Source organism: Zea mays, chromosome 1, assembly GCF_902167145.1.
Source record: "Zea mays cultivar B73 chromosome 1, Zm-B73-REFERENCE-NAM-5.0, whole genome shotgun sequence".
Classification (NCBI taxonomy): domain Eukaryota; kingdom Viridiplantae; phylum Streptophyta; class Magnoliopsida; order Poales; family Poaceae; genus Zea; species Zea mays.
Window position 1 is genome coordinate 222,976,726 of NC_050096.1, and position 13,398 is coordinate 222,990,123.

General features: G+C 42.8%; 1 protein-coding gene across 1 annotated transcript; it reads left to right on the forward strand.

The window, feature by feature from the left end:
- Window positions 1–5,191: 5,191 nt before the first annotated feature.
- Window positions 5,192–7,908, forward strand: LOC103643320 (putative GTP diphosphokinase RSH1, chloroplastic). The gene is made up of 7 exons (XM_020543484.1): window positions 5,192–5,349; window positions 5,869–5,929; window positions 6,023–6,085; window positions 6,160–6,216; window positions 7,302–7,403; window positions 7,516–7,756; window positions 7,880–7,908. Exons 1-7 carry the CDS (start codon window positions 5,207–5,209, stop codon window positions 7,906–7,908), a joined length of 696 nt encoding a protein of 231 aa, XP_020399073.1. The 5' UTR covers window positions 5,192–5,206.
- Window positions 7,909–13,398: the final 5,490 nt, after the last annotated feature.

Here is a 13,398-nt window from a genome sequence, read left to right on the forward strand (position 1 = left end):
TGTACCACCTCTACAGAATGTAAACCTGATATGTCAGTCATGCTCACGGTTAAGAGCAAACTGGACCCTCACATGATAATTGAACTTAAAGATAGCGAATAAATCGTGATCCAGTGGTTTTTAAAATGGTTTGCTTAAGTGGTTTCACTTAAGTGCTTTGGAGATATAATCATTATGCTCATGATTTAATTAGGTTTTGTGATGCACTTATAATTAGCAAATAGGATGTCGCTAATAAAATATTGACCAACTTAAATGCTTACAGCATAATCATAGCCTACCTTGTTAACCTTGCATAGTTCCTCCCATTTGCTGAGCCCCCACCGTAAGTGAGCTCGCCCCTTTATCAGAAGGTGATGAGGAAGACTTTGACGAAGATGTTGACGAGTACTGAGTCTAGCGATGCTCCGGTCATCTTCCTATGGGAGATTGTCCATGTTATTCCTATTGTACTTTGATTATGATACTATTTAAGACTTTTAATTTTGGATGATGTAATAAAATTACTATACTATCTTTTACGCCTTTATTGCATTGTCTTTTGATATATTACACATGTGACATCAACATATGTGTGAAAAAATGGATCCTCGCACACATATGCTATTATAACACCCCGTCCAATCCCGGCACGGTGGTACGTACTCCTGGCAACTCTCTAGGATCATATATTGTCCCCACAGTCTAACACGAGTCTTTTGTGCGCACTTTGTCCTCACTCATGCGCACCAAATAAAACTTCCCGATCAGTCACTGTTGGGGGCCTTCGTCCTCCAAAGGTCCTCAAAAACATGATTTAATAATGTCTTCCAAGTGTGACATATGAACAGGTACCTTCAGACTCGGGTTAAAAGCATATACAATATGAAGAGCATGGTCGTGACGAAGGCTGGTGTTGCTCCGAAGCTACGTGCAAGGGAGCTCCAGCTAAGTGGCGGAAAAAGGAACCGACCTAAAGGGGAAAAGGCTATTTAGTCCTCGTTGGTTTATCCATAAGTCAATAGTAAATATAAAGGGCATGAATGTAAATTTACACAAGCTACGTCCTGTGCCTATAAATAGATAAACAGTACCCCCGTACTGTTCACGCTGACTTGTACTCGCTTATGCGTCACGCTTGTACTTTTGCCTTCTATCAAGTCGAAGGTATATTTGTAATTCAATATTGTTTCTGTCTTTCCATGATAATATAATGAGAATGAATTAATAATGTTATATGATTGTTTATGTTGTCTCTTATATTTCATATGCTTCTTCTTTTGTTAACATATACCGCGTTGATGAAGGTATGTCCTTCATGACCTTCGTCTGAAGATCATTATATCCTAAGGGAAATAATGCTTCGAAGGACGAAGGGCATTAACCTTTAACATTTTGTGTTGCCTTGTTCTTAATTCATAGCATTTGAGAACAAGTCCCCAACATTGGCGCCCACCTCCGGTGAACTCATTCGACCATCTTCGGCAAGCCTTGACCTTCGTCATGCCGCCGAAGAAAGCTTCAGCGCCAGGGGCTGCTGCACTGCAGCCACTGGACACGAACCAGGAGACTCTCTCTCTCCAAGAGGCTCGAAGCCAGAAGAGAAAGGCCACCAGTCCAACACTCTAGGAGGAGGAGTTGGACCAAGAGATCAGGGACATGGAAATCATATCTCTACTACTCTATAAGCCTTCAACGTAGACGTTCACAATAGTGCGCCATGTTCTGCTGCCCAATCCTCTCCCTCCGCTCTTCATCGCACGGTCGCACGATGCGCTCCCACCACGCCAGAGCCGCTCTCAATCGCCTCCCCACCGCGCCAGATCCTCAATCTGCTCCTCCCCCACCGCGCTCCTCACCCACGCCAGGGACAAGACCGCCTCCCTCCACGCCCGCCTTGCCAACTCCGCGGCCAGCGCCAGCACCACTCCCCTCCCCCATGGCCGTCGAGTCCGAGTGGTGACACCAGCTACGCATGCTCATCGAGGACGACGTGGAATAGGTGCTCCACCGCGGGCACAACGGGCACGGTGGAGGTGGAACGAGCGCCATCAAGTTCTGGCATCACTAACCGTGATTTCCAGCCCGCGGTTGCGCCCCCAGCATCACCAACCGCGACCCCCTTATCCCTTACCTCTCTCCTCTCCGCTCCCCGCAGGGTTCGTCTTCGACTTACCATCCTCCTTCTCCCTCGCTCACGACTCCCCTCTTCCTGGAATTCTGATCAATAACTCCGCGGATGCTGTTGATTTCTTGATTTCCCCTGATTCAGTAATCGTGGATGGAAGGTCCACAATGATCCACTCCTCGGCGTGATCCACTCCCCCAGTAGAGGCAGTTCTCCTCCTCGGCGCGCAGAGCGGCGTGATCCACTCCCTCACCCATCTGCTCTCCATGGAATTCTCGTGTCGCGTTCTCCTCCTCGCCGCGATCCACGGTCGTGCTAGACGCGCTTCTTCCATAGACGTCTGTGGCGCTCTGCTCCCCTCCCAGGATGGCGCTCACATTCCATCGACGGGCCTCACCTTCCATCGACGGGCCTCACCTTCCATCGACGTCGAGGAAGTTCCTGTTCCTGCATCGCGTGGCGCGTGGCGCCGTTTCTGCACGGACGCCATGTCGGGTGTCGGCCCACCTCTGTGAAGTGGTTTTTGTCGCCGGCTATGGAAGGAGATCTGGGTTCATTCCCATTCCTCCATTCCCCTCCCAGATCACGTGTTGATTCCAGTCGGTCCCGCAATCAATGCCATTGCCCCTGCAACCCCCTTCCACCGACGGCGCGGACCTTCCAACGACGAAGCGGATCTTCCTCGGCGTCCTCTCCCTACCTACAGCTATTAAAGAAATGCAAAGGGATGAGACATGCAAGGCCGCCACCCTACCCTCATCCTGCTTGCATCTTCCTCGTTTCAAAATCGCCCAGTTGAGTTTTCCAATCCTCTGTTCTCTTCTGTTCATGTTCATATAATATATTCAGTTTGCAGTAACATGATTTTTGGATGTGTACATATGGGCGGCGTCAAAACCGCTTATTGATTAATATGAATTCAAAATTAGTTCTTCATCTTTGTCAATCGGCTGCTCACCTGTTGCTGCGTCCTGGTGGCTAGCTGCAACATAGCTGGCCAATAGCTTAGGTCGTAAGCAACATAGAACTCTTTGTTTGAGTGTAAGCAGTACAACAGATTTTTTTCTCAAATTTGTATTGCGGGATTGAGATGATACAGAGAGCTTTGGATAGTTTTTCTAAGCAGCAAGGCTTAGAAAAACTACAGATCCCCTTTAACGCAAAGCATGCCAATAAAGCATAGAGGTTACTGATGTAAATTGGATGCTTCTGCAGTAACCCTACTCTCCTAATTAATTAACCAGTATAGCCAAGTCCATTCACACAGTGTGATGATGCTGACGAAAACTCCAAGCGAATTAGCATTCAACATTGCCAACCAGCATATGCTTTGCAATGCCAGTTCTCGTCAGTAAAAAAGTACTATCAAACTTCCTGCATCTTGAGCCTTAGAAGAACTACAAAAGTGTTTTAACGCTTCTGTAATTGAACAAGTAGTATTGAGGCTTAGAATAACTACATAAGTGTTTTAACGCAAAGCATGCCAATAAAATGGAAGTCACCTTAGCAACAAATTGAAGGTCCTTTCTTGTCATGTCCAATGCAAAGCATGCCAATAAAATGACCCTTACACGATCCAAGAATCAACCAAAATTTATGGAACAATCCTAGAAGTGTTTTATTGTACCATTTTTTCAGCCTGTCGTCATGTTGATCAGAATTGTTCTTTTTCAGATTCAGATTGTAGAGCAGCTCTATGTGTTTGTCACCTTGGAACACAGAATCCCTACTACTCTCTCCCCATTTTTTTCAGCCTGCCATCATGTTGATCAGGAGTGTGATTTTTTTCCTCCGTTCTTGCCAATTCATGTACTAATTACTACATAGCTTCTGGTCCTCGACGCTTTTTTTTCTTCTACACTTCACTGTCGCAGGAACTACTAATTTCTATTATGTTTGAGAGCAAGCAAGTCCATTTCATTTCGATCGATCGATTCCAATTTTCTTTGATGCTTGGTTCCCTGCTAATCTAATCTAATCCATCCATCTATCCTTGGTTCGATTAGGTTCTCGTTCTTCAGTGCGTGATATCAATCCATTAAGGCGCTGGGTGCAGTTAATTTCCCAAACTATATTTGGGGGTGTTCAGCAAAAACCGCGTCAACTGCGCCCGTGCGGGTGAGGGATCACTAGAGCCTGGACTCGCGCTAGAGATGGTCAAGGCAAAAGCAAGGGTCCGGTATGATATTGAAATTCCCTTAGTTCCTTTGCGTTACTGCGGTGGTGTGAATGGGGACGTTTCGAGTGCTCAGTATTCTGAATAATTTGCAACAATTATGAGTATCATTTTGATAAACTGCTCAGTACTCTGAATTGGAATTCATTGTTTTCACCGCATTTTCCTACATTTTGCTGCCCATTTAATTCAATGTGAGTAGGAGTATCACATTTGCATATCTTCTCCCTACCATAAAGCTTAACAAGTTCGGCTTGCCTTCTTGCCACAAATTGAGTTACAGTATACTTTCGATAGCGCACCTTGTCTACTTGTATGCTGTGTTCTTTGTCATCTGAAATTTGTGTGAACTGCTGTAGCTATGAGCCTGGACCGGCATTTGAGGAGGTCAAAGAAGAAGCCATGCTTGATATATCACCAACAGACTCGACAAAGTTTTGGTTAATTCAGTGGCCTAAAGACCAGGTATCATTGATCTTTTGCATAAAATTCAGAAGACAAAGAACATATAAAGAGAAGCAAGATGACAAAATTGAGGTAGGGAATGGCGTATCTCTCAAAATTGAGGGACTAAAGAAGTAAAGAGTAAAGAAATATGTGTGCCCTTTATTTTATTTTTTTTTGTTATAATAGGTTTTATTGTACTGCTATTTTTTCTGTGTAAAAGAACTTTTGTTTCGTGTACTTCTCTTTTCATGTAGGCATATATCAGTATATCAATCTATGTTTCGTTTACTCTCAGTTCTTTCTTCCTTTTGACCAGCAGCTCTTGTCTTTGTAGTCTGAGCTGGAATATCTATCCTTCATGTATGTTAACCCCACTGGTTTTGTTGAACTAAGAAAAAGAGTTGAAGACTTGTACAAAGCCCATGAACAAGAATTGGAAGAGGCGCTGTGTTTGTTTGAGTAATGATTGATACTGCATGATTCAGTACTATTTTCTCATGTTTGAGATTCTTCGATTCCAGGCAAATAGAATTTTAAGGCAAAAGATTGTTGAGGATCAGTTTCTCGATCTTGTTAGTGTTGAAACAGAAGTGCGCTCAGTTTACAAAGAGCTCTACAGGTGAGCGCATGACATCTCATTAAACTAAAAGTTCTACTGGCTTCAGACTCCAAAGAGAATTTTATCTATTTTCATTAGAAATCAGATTACGGTACTATAACACCACATCTGCTTGATGTAGTGTTGTGCTAGCATGCTCTGGTGTTCCCTAGATATTTCTTACACAGTTTTCTAACTCATTTCATATGAGATCGTACAATTAACCAGTCTGCTACACATTTTCATTAGTTTCTTTTCTTTTCAAAAACTTTGGTCAGTGAACCATGTTTGTTGCTGACTAAATAACACTATGTAATATGATAATACTTTGTGGTACGGTTTCCTGCGTATTTGCTTAGTTGTGCATCTCAATTGCATTTTAAATCAAAAGTTATTATTATAATGGCGTGAGTGTCCCAGTAAAAAAATGGTGTGAGTGTCCCGGTAAAAAATGGCGTGAGTGTTATGTTGTTCTTACTTTGAAATGTGGTGTAAGGCTGTTTATTTGTTGGATTATTTATTATCTGACCCATCTTTCAGCATTTACAAAACTACACTCAAATCCAAGAGTTCAATAAATGAGGTGAATCAGGTTGCTCAGGTATGTATTTTTATATTCATACTATTTATATTACTCTGAATATCATGTTATTTGTAAAATAATTAACCTTAATACCTTACACTATTTTCTTAGCTGAGGATCATCATAAAACCAAAATCCTGCAATGGTGTTGGGCCATTGTGCACTGCACAACAGGTACCACTAACAACAAATTACTATATTGCTTATACAGTGGATTTGTGATTGGCTCACAAGTCTATTCAATTTAGATCTGCTATCATGTTCTTGGCCTTGTTCATGGCATATGGACACCCGTTCCTCAAGCTGTGAGTTATCTTCTTTTTGTCATATTTAATGTTCTTTATTATAGAGAACGACTTCAATCAGTTTATTATAGAGAACGACTTCAATCAGCACATAATCATTTTCCTCTAAAACACTGTTTGATAGAACTGTTAGATTCAATAGGGAATGTTTCTCTTTGATTCTTTAGCATAAACTATTAAAAACACAGTAGAGGATCATTTCACCGAATCAGAAGAAGCTACTTTTTTCAGCTTCCAGTCTTTTATTAGTTCATCAGTTTATTATAGAGAACCAATTGAATCAGCACACAATCAGTTTTCTCTAAAAAAACTGTTTGATAGAAGTCCTGTTAGATTCAATAGAGAATATTTCTCTTTGATTATTTAGCGTAAACTATTAAAATCACAGTAGAGGATCATTTCACCGAATCAGAAGAAGATGTTGTTTTTCAGCTTCCAGTCTTTTAGTTCATCAGTTTACTATAGAGAACCACTTGAATCAGCACATAATCATTTTTTTCTCTGAAAAACTGTTTGATAGAACTCCTGTTAGATTCAATAGAGAATCATCTCCAGGAGCTGTGCCAAAGGAGACCTTATTTTGTCTCATTGGATGGTATTTTTTTTAACATTTTTCCGTTTTTTTACGATCCATTTTCTTTTCTCTCATTTTTGGATGGTCTTTTTGTCAACACTTCATTTTTGATGGTCCATTTGTCCATTTTCGGTATAATGTCTTAGAGCAACTCCAACAACCTTTATAAAATGCCTTGATTCGATAAAAAAGGAAAACCTGGTTTGAACCGCATGCAACAGAATCAATATCTGCTTCCTTATCCATCTTGCTCAGCATATTATCTCCCTCACTAGGTATATAAGTATATTTGCCCAGGTCGAACGACTCTGCATTTCCTTCCATTGTGCCCTCCACTGTCACCTGCGAGGTTGTATGTGCACAGCACCAGCCACCAGGTGTCACATCGTTTTCCTTCCATTGCGCCCTCCACTGTCACCTGCGAGGTTGTATGTGCACAGCACCAGCCACCAGGTCGTATTTAATGTTCTTTTGTGAATTCCACTTTTCTAACAATTAGTTATGTCAACATGTGGAAGATTACATTGCAACTCCAAAACCTAATGGCTACCAAAGTCTACACACAACAGTGATACCATTTCTTAACGAGAGTATGTTTCATTTGGAAGTTCAGGTAATGCTGCCTACTCATTTGTTAACTTGAAATTGGCAAATATCAAGCAATGAATGTATTTTCATCTTGTTGTTGATTGTGAGTTGTGTTTAAAATTCCAACTGTATTGCAGATAAGAACAGAAGATATGGATTTAATAGCTGAAATAGGCATTGCTGCACATTACAGTGGAAGAGGAGTGGTTTCTGGACCTGTTCGGCCTGGAATATCAAGTGGAAGAAATGCCAAGGGGAAAGTAATCTGCTTGAACAACACAAGATTTGATGGCCGCCGACGCGATGGTAGGGATGGCAACCGTGGACGCTGTGGTCGTGGCTTTGGTAACAAGCAGAGCGTTGGCACTCCCAGTGCAGGTACAACTCATCCTGTAATTGTAAAGTTAACTGCATTTTGGTTTGAGAATTTTTTTTGCCGCACTGTGGTTTCTTGCTGCAAAAAGCTTGAACTCACTGTTGTACTACCTTTTATTTGCACAGGAAAGAAGACCACTTTTGGTGATGATTGATGATGAATGTGGAGGATGCGGCAAAAGGAGGAATGATCTACTGATCTAATGAAACTGAGTTTTTTTGGGTCTTGTGTTGTGGTACCATAACTGGAATTTGGTATTTTTCTCTACTATTTATTGTAGCGGTATCTGGATTTCCCTTGTGTTGCCTATGCTGCAATACGCCATTTTGATTCTTTTTTACTTTGTTGTCCCTGGAGCCTTGAGGGTATATATAGTATTAGTGATATGATGATATTTTGAGACACGGATTTTATATATCATAGTGACTTTTATCGTTCTGTATCTATGTTTTATATAATTTTTTAATTTCCGTGGCAACGCACGGGTACATACCTAGTACATCAACAAGTGCAAAGGAAGAAGGAGAAGATGGCGCGGCTAGCCGATCTTCAAAGGAAAATTGACGAAGCTACTGAAGAAGTGCGTCATCTTGTTCAAGATGAACAAGACCGAAGGCCTCAACACAGGGAGCTTCGTCAAGAAGGCTTATTCAACGAAGATGGATGGTATGATGATTTTAATCATGATACCTTCACTTTTGATGATGCTTCTCCCTTGGCAGCAGAACTGCAAGCTACCCCTTGGCCCTCATCATATAAGCCACCCCAGCTTCCCACGTATGATGGGCACACATATCCAAAGCAGTTTCTGATGAGTTACGAAGCAACTATCTCTTCGTACGGGGGCAATACCGTAGTCATGGTGAAGTCCTTCGTCATGGCAGTCCGGAATGTAGCCCAGACATGGTATTCTTCTCTTCGACCAGGGACTATCACGTCGTGGTAGAAGCTCAAGGACATGCTGGTCACCAGTTTCCAAGGTTTTCAAACGAAGCCAGTTACAGCTCAGGCCCTGTTCTAGTGCACACAAGACCATGAGGAATACCTTCAGGCATATGTCCTAAGGTTCTTGCGATTGAGGACACAAGCGCCTACAGTACCCAATGAAATTGTCATTAAGGCCATGATCAAGGGTCTTCGGCCAGGACCTACTGCTCAATATTTCACCAGAAAGCCCCCACAGACTCTGGAGAATCTACTCCAGAAGATGCATGAATACATTCGGGCTGATAATGACTTCCGCCAAAGAAGGGAGGAAGCATGCAGATTCTCTGAGATGACCAGGGGCTTCGGAGGACGAATCCACCTGAGGCATGTCAGGTTGATTCAAAGCTCTAGTTAGAACGACGACAAGGGGAGCCAGCCTCAGAGGTCACAATACACCTCACAATCTTCGGGGCAACAACAAAGTTCTTTCAGGCCACCAGCTCCAAGGGGCAGAGGCGCCAGGGCTTCGGGGGAAGATATGGGGATCGGCCCAGGAAGATTTATTGCTTATTCTGTGGTGAGGACAAGGGCCATACTACAAGAATGTGTCAAATCACTATTCAGAAGCAGAAGGAGATCACAGAAGCTGAAGCTAGGCAGAATCAGCCGAAGCAGGTCTTGCACACTGCTTCGTGCCACTCTCCCTACATACTTAAATATGTGGGCAATCATCCTGCAACTTCTTTTGCTTCGGCTAGCCATTCACAAGCTTCCTGGCCATAGCTCCCACCCCCACCACCACTGCAACCGACCTATTCCCGAAGCCAGCAGCCAGAAGGGCGCCAGCACACTCAACAGCAACGGGAGTTCAGGGAGGAATCCGAAGCTCGCACAGTCAACAATATTGTGCCAGAATCAAAGCACATTTATTGAGCGATATCCTACCCCCGAAATACTTTCATGTTTTATGTCATTTTGTTTTTCAATAAGGGACAATCAATGTAAATATAGTTTTAATTCCTTGTAATAGTTTTGCTTCTATCAGAATGAAATATATCTTCTTCACAGATTTACGAAGCTCAGAAACTGCCGAAGCTCAAAAGTCGTTCCTAAGGGAATGCAGAGCTAAAAATCACCGAAACTACAAAAAGTCGCTCCTAAGGGACCGCGGTGTAAGTTTTGCCGAAGCTACAAAATGTCGTTTCTAAGGGAGCGCAGTGTAAGTTTTCTGCTCAAAAGTCGTTCCAAAGGGAATGCAGAGCCAAATACCGCCGAAATATAAGGCGAAGAAGTTCAAAAGACGTTCCTTAGGGAATGCAGAACTTACACCGAAAAATAAGCGGTGAAGCCGAAAAATAAACGACAAAGAGACATTGATCGTTCCTAAGGGGACATAGAGACTGTGTGGGTGTGTGAGTGTGTGTCTTCGGCATTAGCATCATATTTTGCATCATATCATCACATCATCCCGCATAGCATGACATCATACATCATATCGCACTAAAGACACGAATGGAATACGAAGTCGATCTTCGGAGAATGCTTTGTAAAAATGAAAATGTGCTAAGGCACAAGGTAAGCTGAGAAATACAGTTTCATCAGCTCTGTTGCAAAAGAAGGGATCCCTTGTTTTATGAAGCATGAATGTTTTTACGAAGCTTGGATGTTTTTACGAAGCTTGGATGTTCCTACGAAGCATGGATATTTTCACGAAGCATGAATCTTTTTCTTTATGAAGCATGAAAAGAAGGGAAGGTGTTTTTTTCGCCGAAGGCTCAAAAATGGTATGAATATAAAAGTTTCATGCGTCGCAAAGAAGTGAATTACCAAATAATTTACATATTAGATTCAAACATATACACATCGAATATTACAGTCTTGTTACAGCAAAGCTACATTGTCCATCTAAAAATGTTTTTACAATGAGTACTAGTCCTCTTTCAGGATCTTCTCCGCAACTTCATTTAACAATTTGTTAACGACTTCGTCAACAATAGATTCAGCCATATTGATGATCTCTAGTGCTTCCTTCGTTTCTGGATCGGCCAGGGGATCGAACGGTTCTGGTGGCGGAGATAATTCAGCTACAGTGGAAAAAATTAATCAGTCTGAAGCCACAAAAACAAATGCCGAAGCTAGATGCCGCGAAACAATACCTATGCGTCTCTCGCGCTCTGCAGCTTGTTTTGCTTGTACTCGGGCGTCATAGATGTCTTTCTCACTTTTCTTCATAATTTCGTGAGCCATCTCTCGGCCACCATTTACCCAGATATCATTGTAAAATTTCCCGCCCATTAAACTCGCTTCAGCTGAGGGATCCTTTGTGTCATCCACGGAGAAGGCAGCTTCAGCCTGGGCCAAGGTCTTGACATGGTCGCATCCCGCCTTCTCCAGGATGGCTGAAATTCCCCTTGCACCGGAGAACGCACACACATCCCCGCGATCACTTAAAATTTCTTCAAAAGCTTCGGCCTCTCCACTTATCCATTCGATAACACTTTTAGGGTCGCCTCGTATGAAGTTATCTTCGTTAGAATAAGCGCCCACGTTGGCGAAGGTGGCCTTTATTTTCTCCACGCAACCCAAGGATTTTTCAAAGCATCTTTCCTTGGATGTGCGAAGTTCTTCAACTGTTTTTTCTAGATGGTTTTTCCAATATTCGCTAATCTCTCGGTTAGCTTCTGCGAGTGCGCATTTTTCTTTGGCTTCTGCCAACTATTTCCGAAGGTCTTCAATTTCATTCTTCTGGATTTCGGCCCGAGTCTTAAAACTAGCTTCATCTTCTTTTACTTTGTTTACCAATGAGATCAAGATTTTGTCTTTCTCGAGACCTTCGTTTCTTAATTCAATTACCTCTGAACGAAGGTTGTTCAGAGCCATCGTATATCCTTCATCTTCAATGTTTTTCTGAGCCCTTAGCGCATTGCTAAGAATTAAGCCATGCAAGAGGAAGACATAATTAAGTATAGTAAATAAAATATTTCGTTTTCAAATATAGAATTAGCTTTTATACCTTCTTGCTATTATACGCTAAGCTGTCAGCAAGCTCATCCTTCGATAAGATTGAAAGGCCATCCTCCAGCGTTGGGAATCCGATGCTTCTCCCTATCTCCTGGCAAACGGATATCTCTTTACTATCCGGGAGATAGTACAAAAAATCTTCTTCTCCACTGCCATTAAACACTAATGCCCCCTTCAGGTATTTTAATTTTTGGGCGTAGTGTAGTGCTTCTAGCTTTTCTTCTTGGGAAAGTCTCTTTCCCGAAGCATGGCGAATGATGTAATCGGTGCTTTCTTTTGAAGCTTCGGAAGCATATGCTTCAACCTTTTTAGGCGCAACTTGCTCTGTCGCCTTTTCCTTAACTACGACAGGCTCTGTCTCAGTGGGCTCTGAAGGCCCAGCTTCGGTTTCAGCTTGAAATACTGTAGCTTCGACTTCTGCCTGCTTTTGTTTCAGCTTCGGGTTGCGTTTTCGAAGCTTCGACAATTTTTCTTGAAGGATTATAGCTCAAGGTCTTTGCTGTTTCTAACACAACATCTAGCACATTTGCTATCCTCCTCCTCTTAGGAGTTGTGGCACAACTCTTTTGTGCCTTCGGCACTATTACTTCCGTTGAAGAGCTTAAAATTTCTAGCACTTTTATTTCTTCAATATTTGACGCTTTAGCCCTACCCTTATCAGCCTTTGTCTCAGTTAGCTCAACTGAAGGTAGCTTCGACATTGTAGCTAGATCTTCAGTCCTCTGCACGGGAAGAGCAGTTTCTTTTGTTTTGGCGGTCGAGGAAGCCCCTTCGCCAAATTCAGGTATCACAGCCGGTTCGATGTAACGCGACTGGTGAGTCAGAACCTTCATCTTCTTCCTCTTCGGCTCAGCCGTGATGGCCGAAGCAGCAGCTTTTCCAGCAGCAGCAATCTTCCTTTTTACCCCTTGCCCTCTCAGCGGGTAGCAATAGTCAGGGTACACGAAGCTAATAGCATCAAATACCATGTTCAACCTTTTCTTATTCCGACCCCCGAAGGTTGCGGACAAGGCATTGTCTTCCTTTTTGGAGTACGCTCCAAGCAGTTCATCACTTGTAGCTTCGATACACTTCAGCCAGTCATCATTTGGTTCATCAAACTTATCTCCAAACCTGAATGTATACTTCAGCCGGATCAAGTCACCTTCGCTAGAGTTAGTGATGGTCTCCTTCGACATTTCCCAGCTTTCTACAAGCGGCCACACCCTGAAGGTTATATGCTCTTGAATTAAATCCCTTGTCCCAATAAAAGAGCAAACAGTGCTGAAGGCCCTCTGACACGCTTCGATGGCGTCATCAATTTCAACCTTCGGCCTTCGGAGGCCGAAGCGGGACCAGATGGGGCGCATAATGACTTCCTTAATATCTTCCCTTGCTTTCAAATCATTTTTCACATAAACCATTCTTCCATCCAAGCTCCGGGCCATCTCTTCCGAAATGTTGGTACTGGGTGGCTTGCATTGGGACGAGCGATAAACCAATAACAACCAAAGTTGTTGTGGTACTGTTCTTTACCCATGTCATTCGTCTCATATAGTAGTTCGTGCATATTGTAGAAGCACTTGGCACTTGGCTCTAGCCCTTGACTTTTCACTGCCGAGACAAAAATCCCCATCCTTATTATGGCTTCGGGGGTGATCTGATGAAGGAAGATTTGGTACGTCTTCAGCATTTCAACAACAAACTTACTCAAAGG

Excerpts from the sequence above, each read along its gene's own strand:
- LOC103643320 (XM_020543484.1), top strand. The coding sequence starts at position 5,207 with ATGATTCAGTACTATTTTCTCATGTTTGAGATTCTTCGATTCCAGGCA. Across the intron at positions 6,217-7,301 it reads GGACACCCGTTCCTCAAGCT|GTGGAAGATTACATTGCAAC; the intron begins GTGAGTTATCTT and ends TTATGTCAACAT. Across the intron at positions 7,757-7,879 it reads CGTTGGCACTCCCAGTGCAG|GAAAGAAGACCACTTTTGGT; the intron begins GTACAACTCATC and ends TTATTTGCACAG.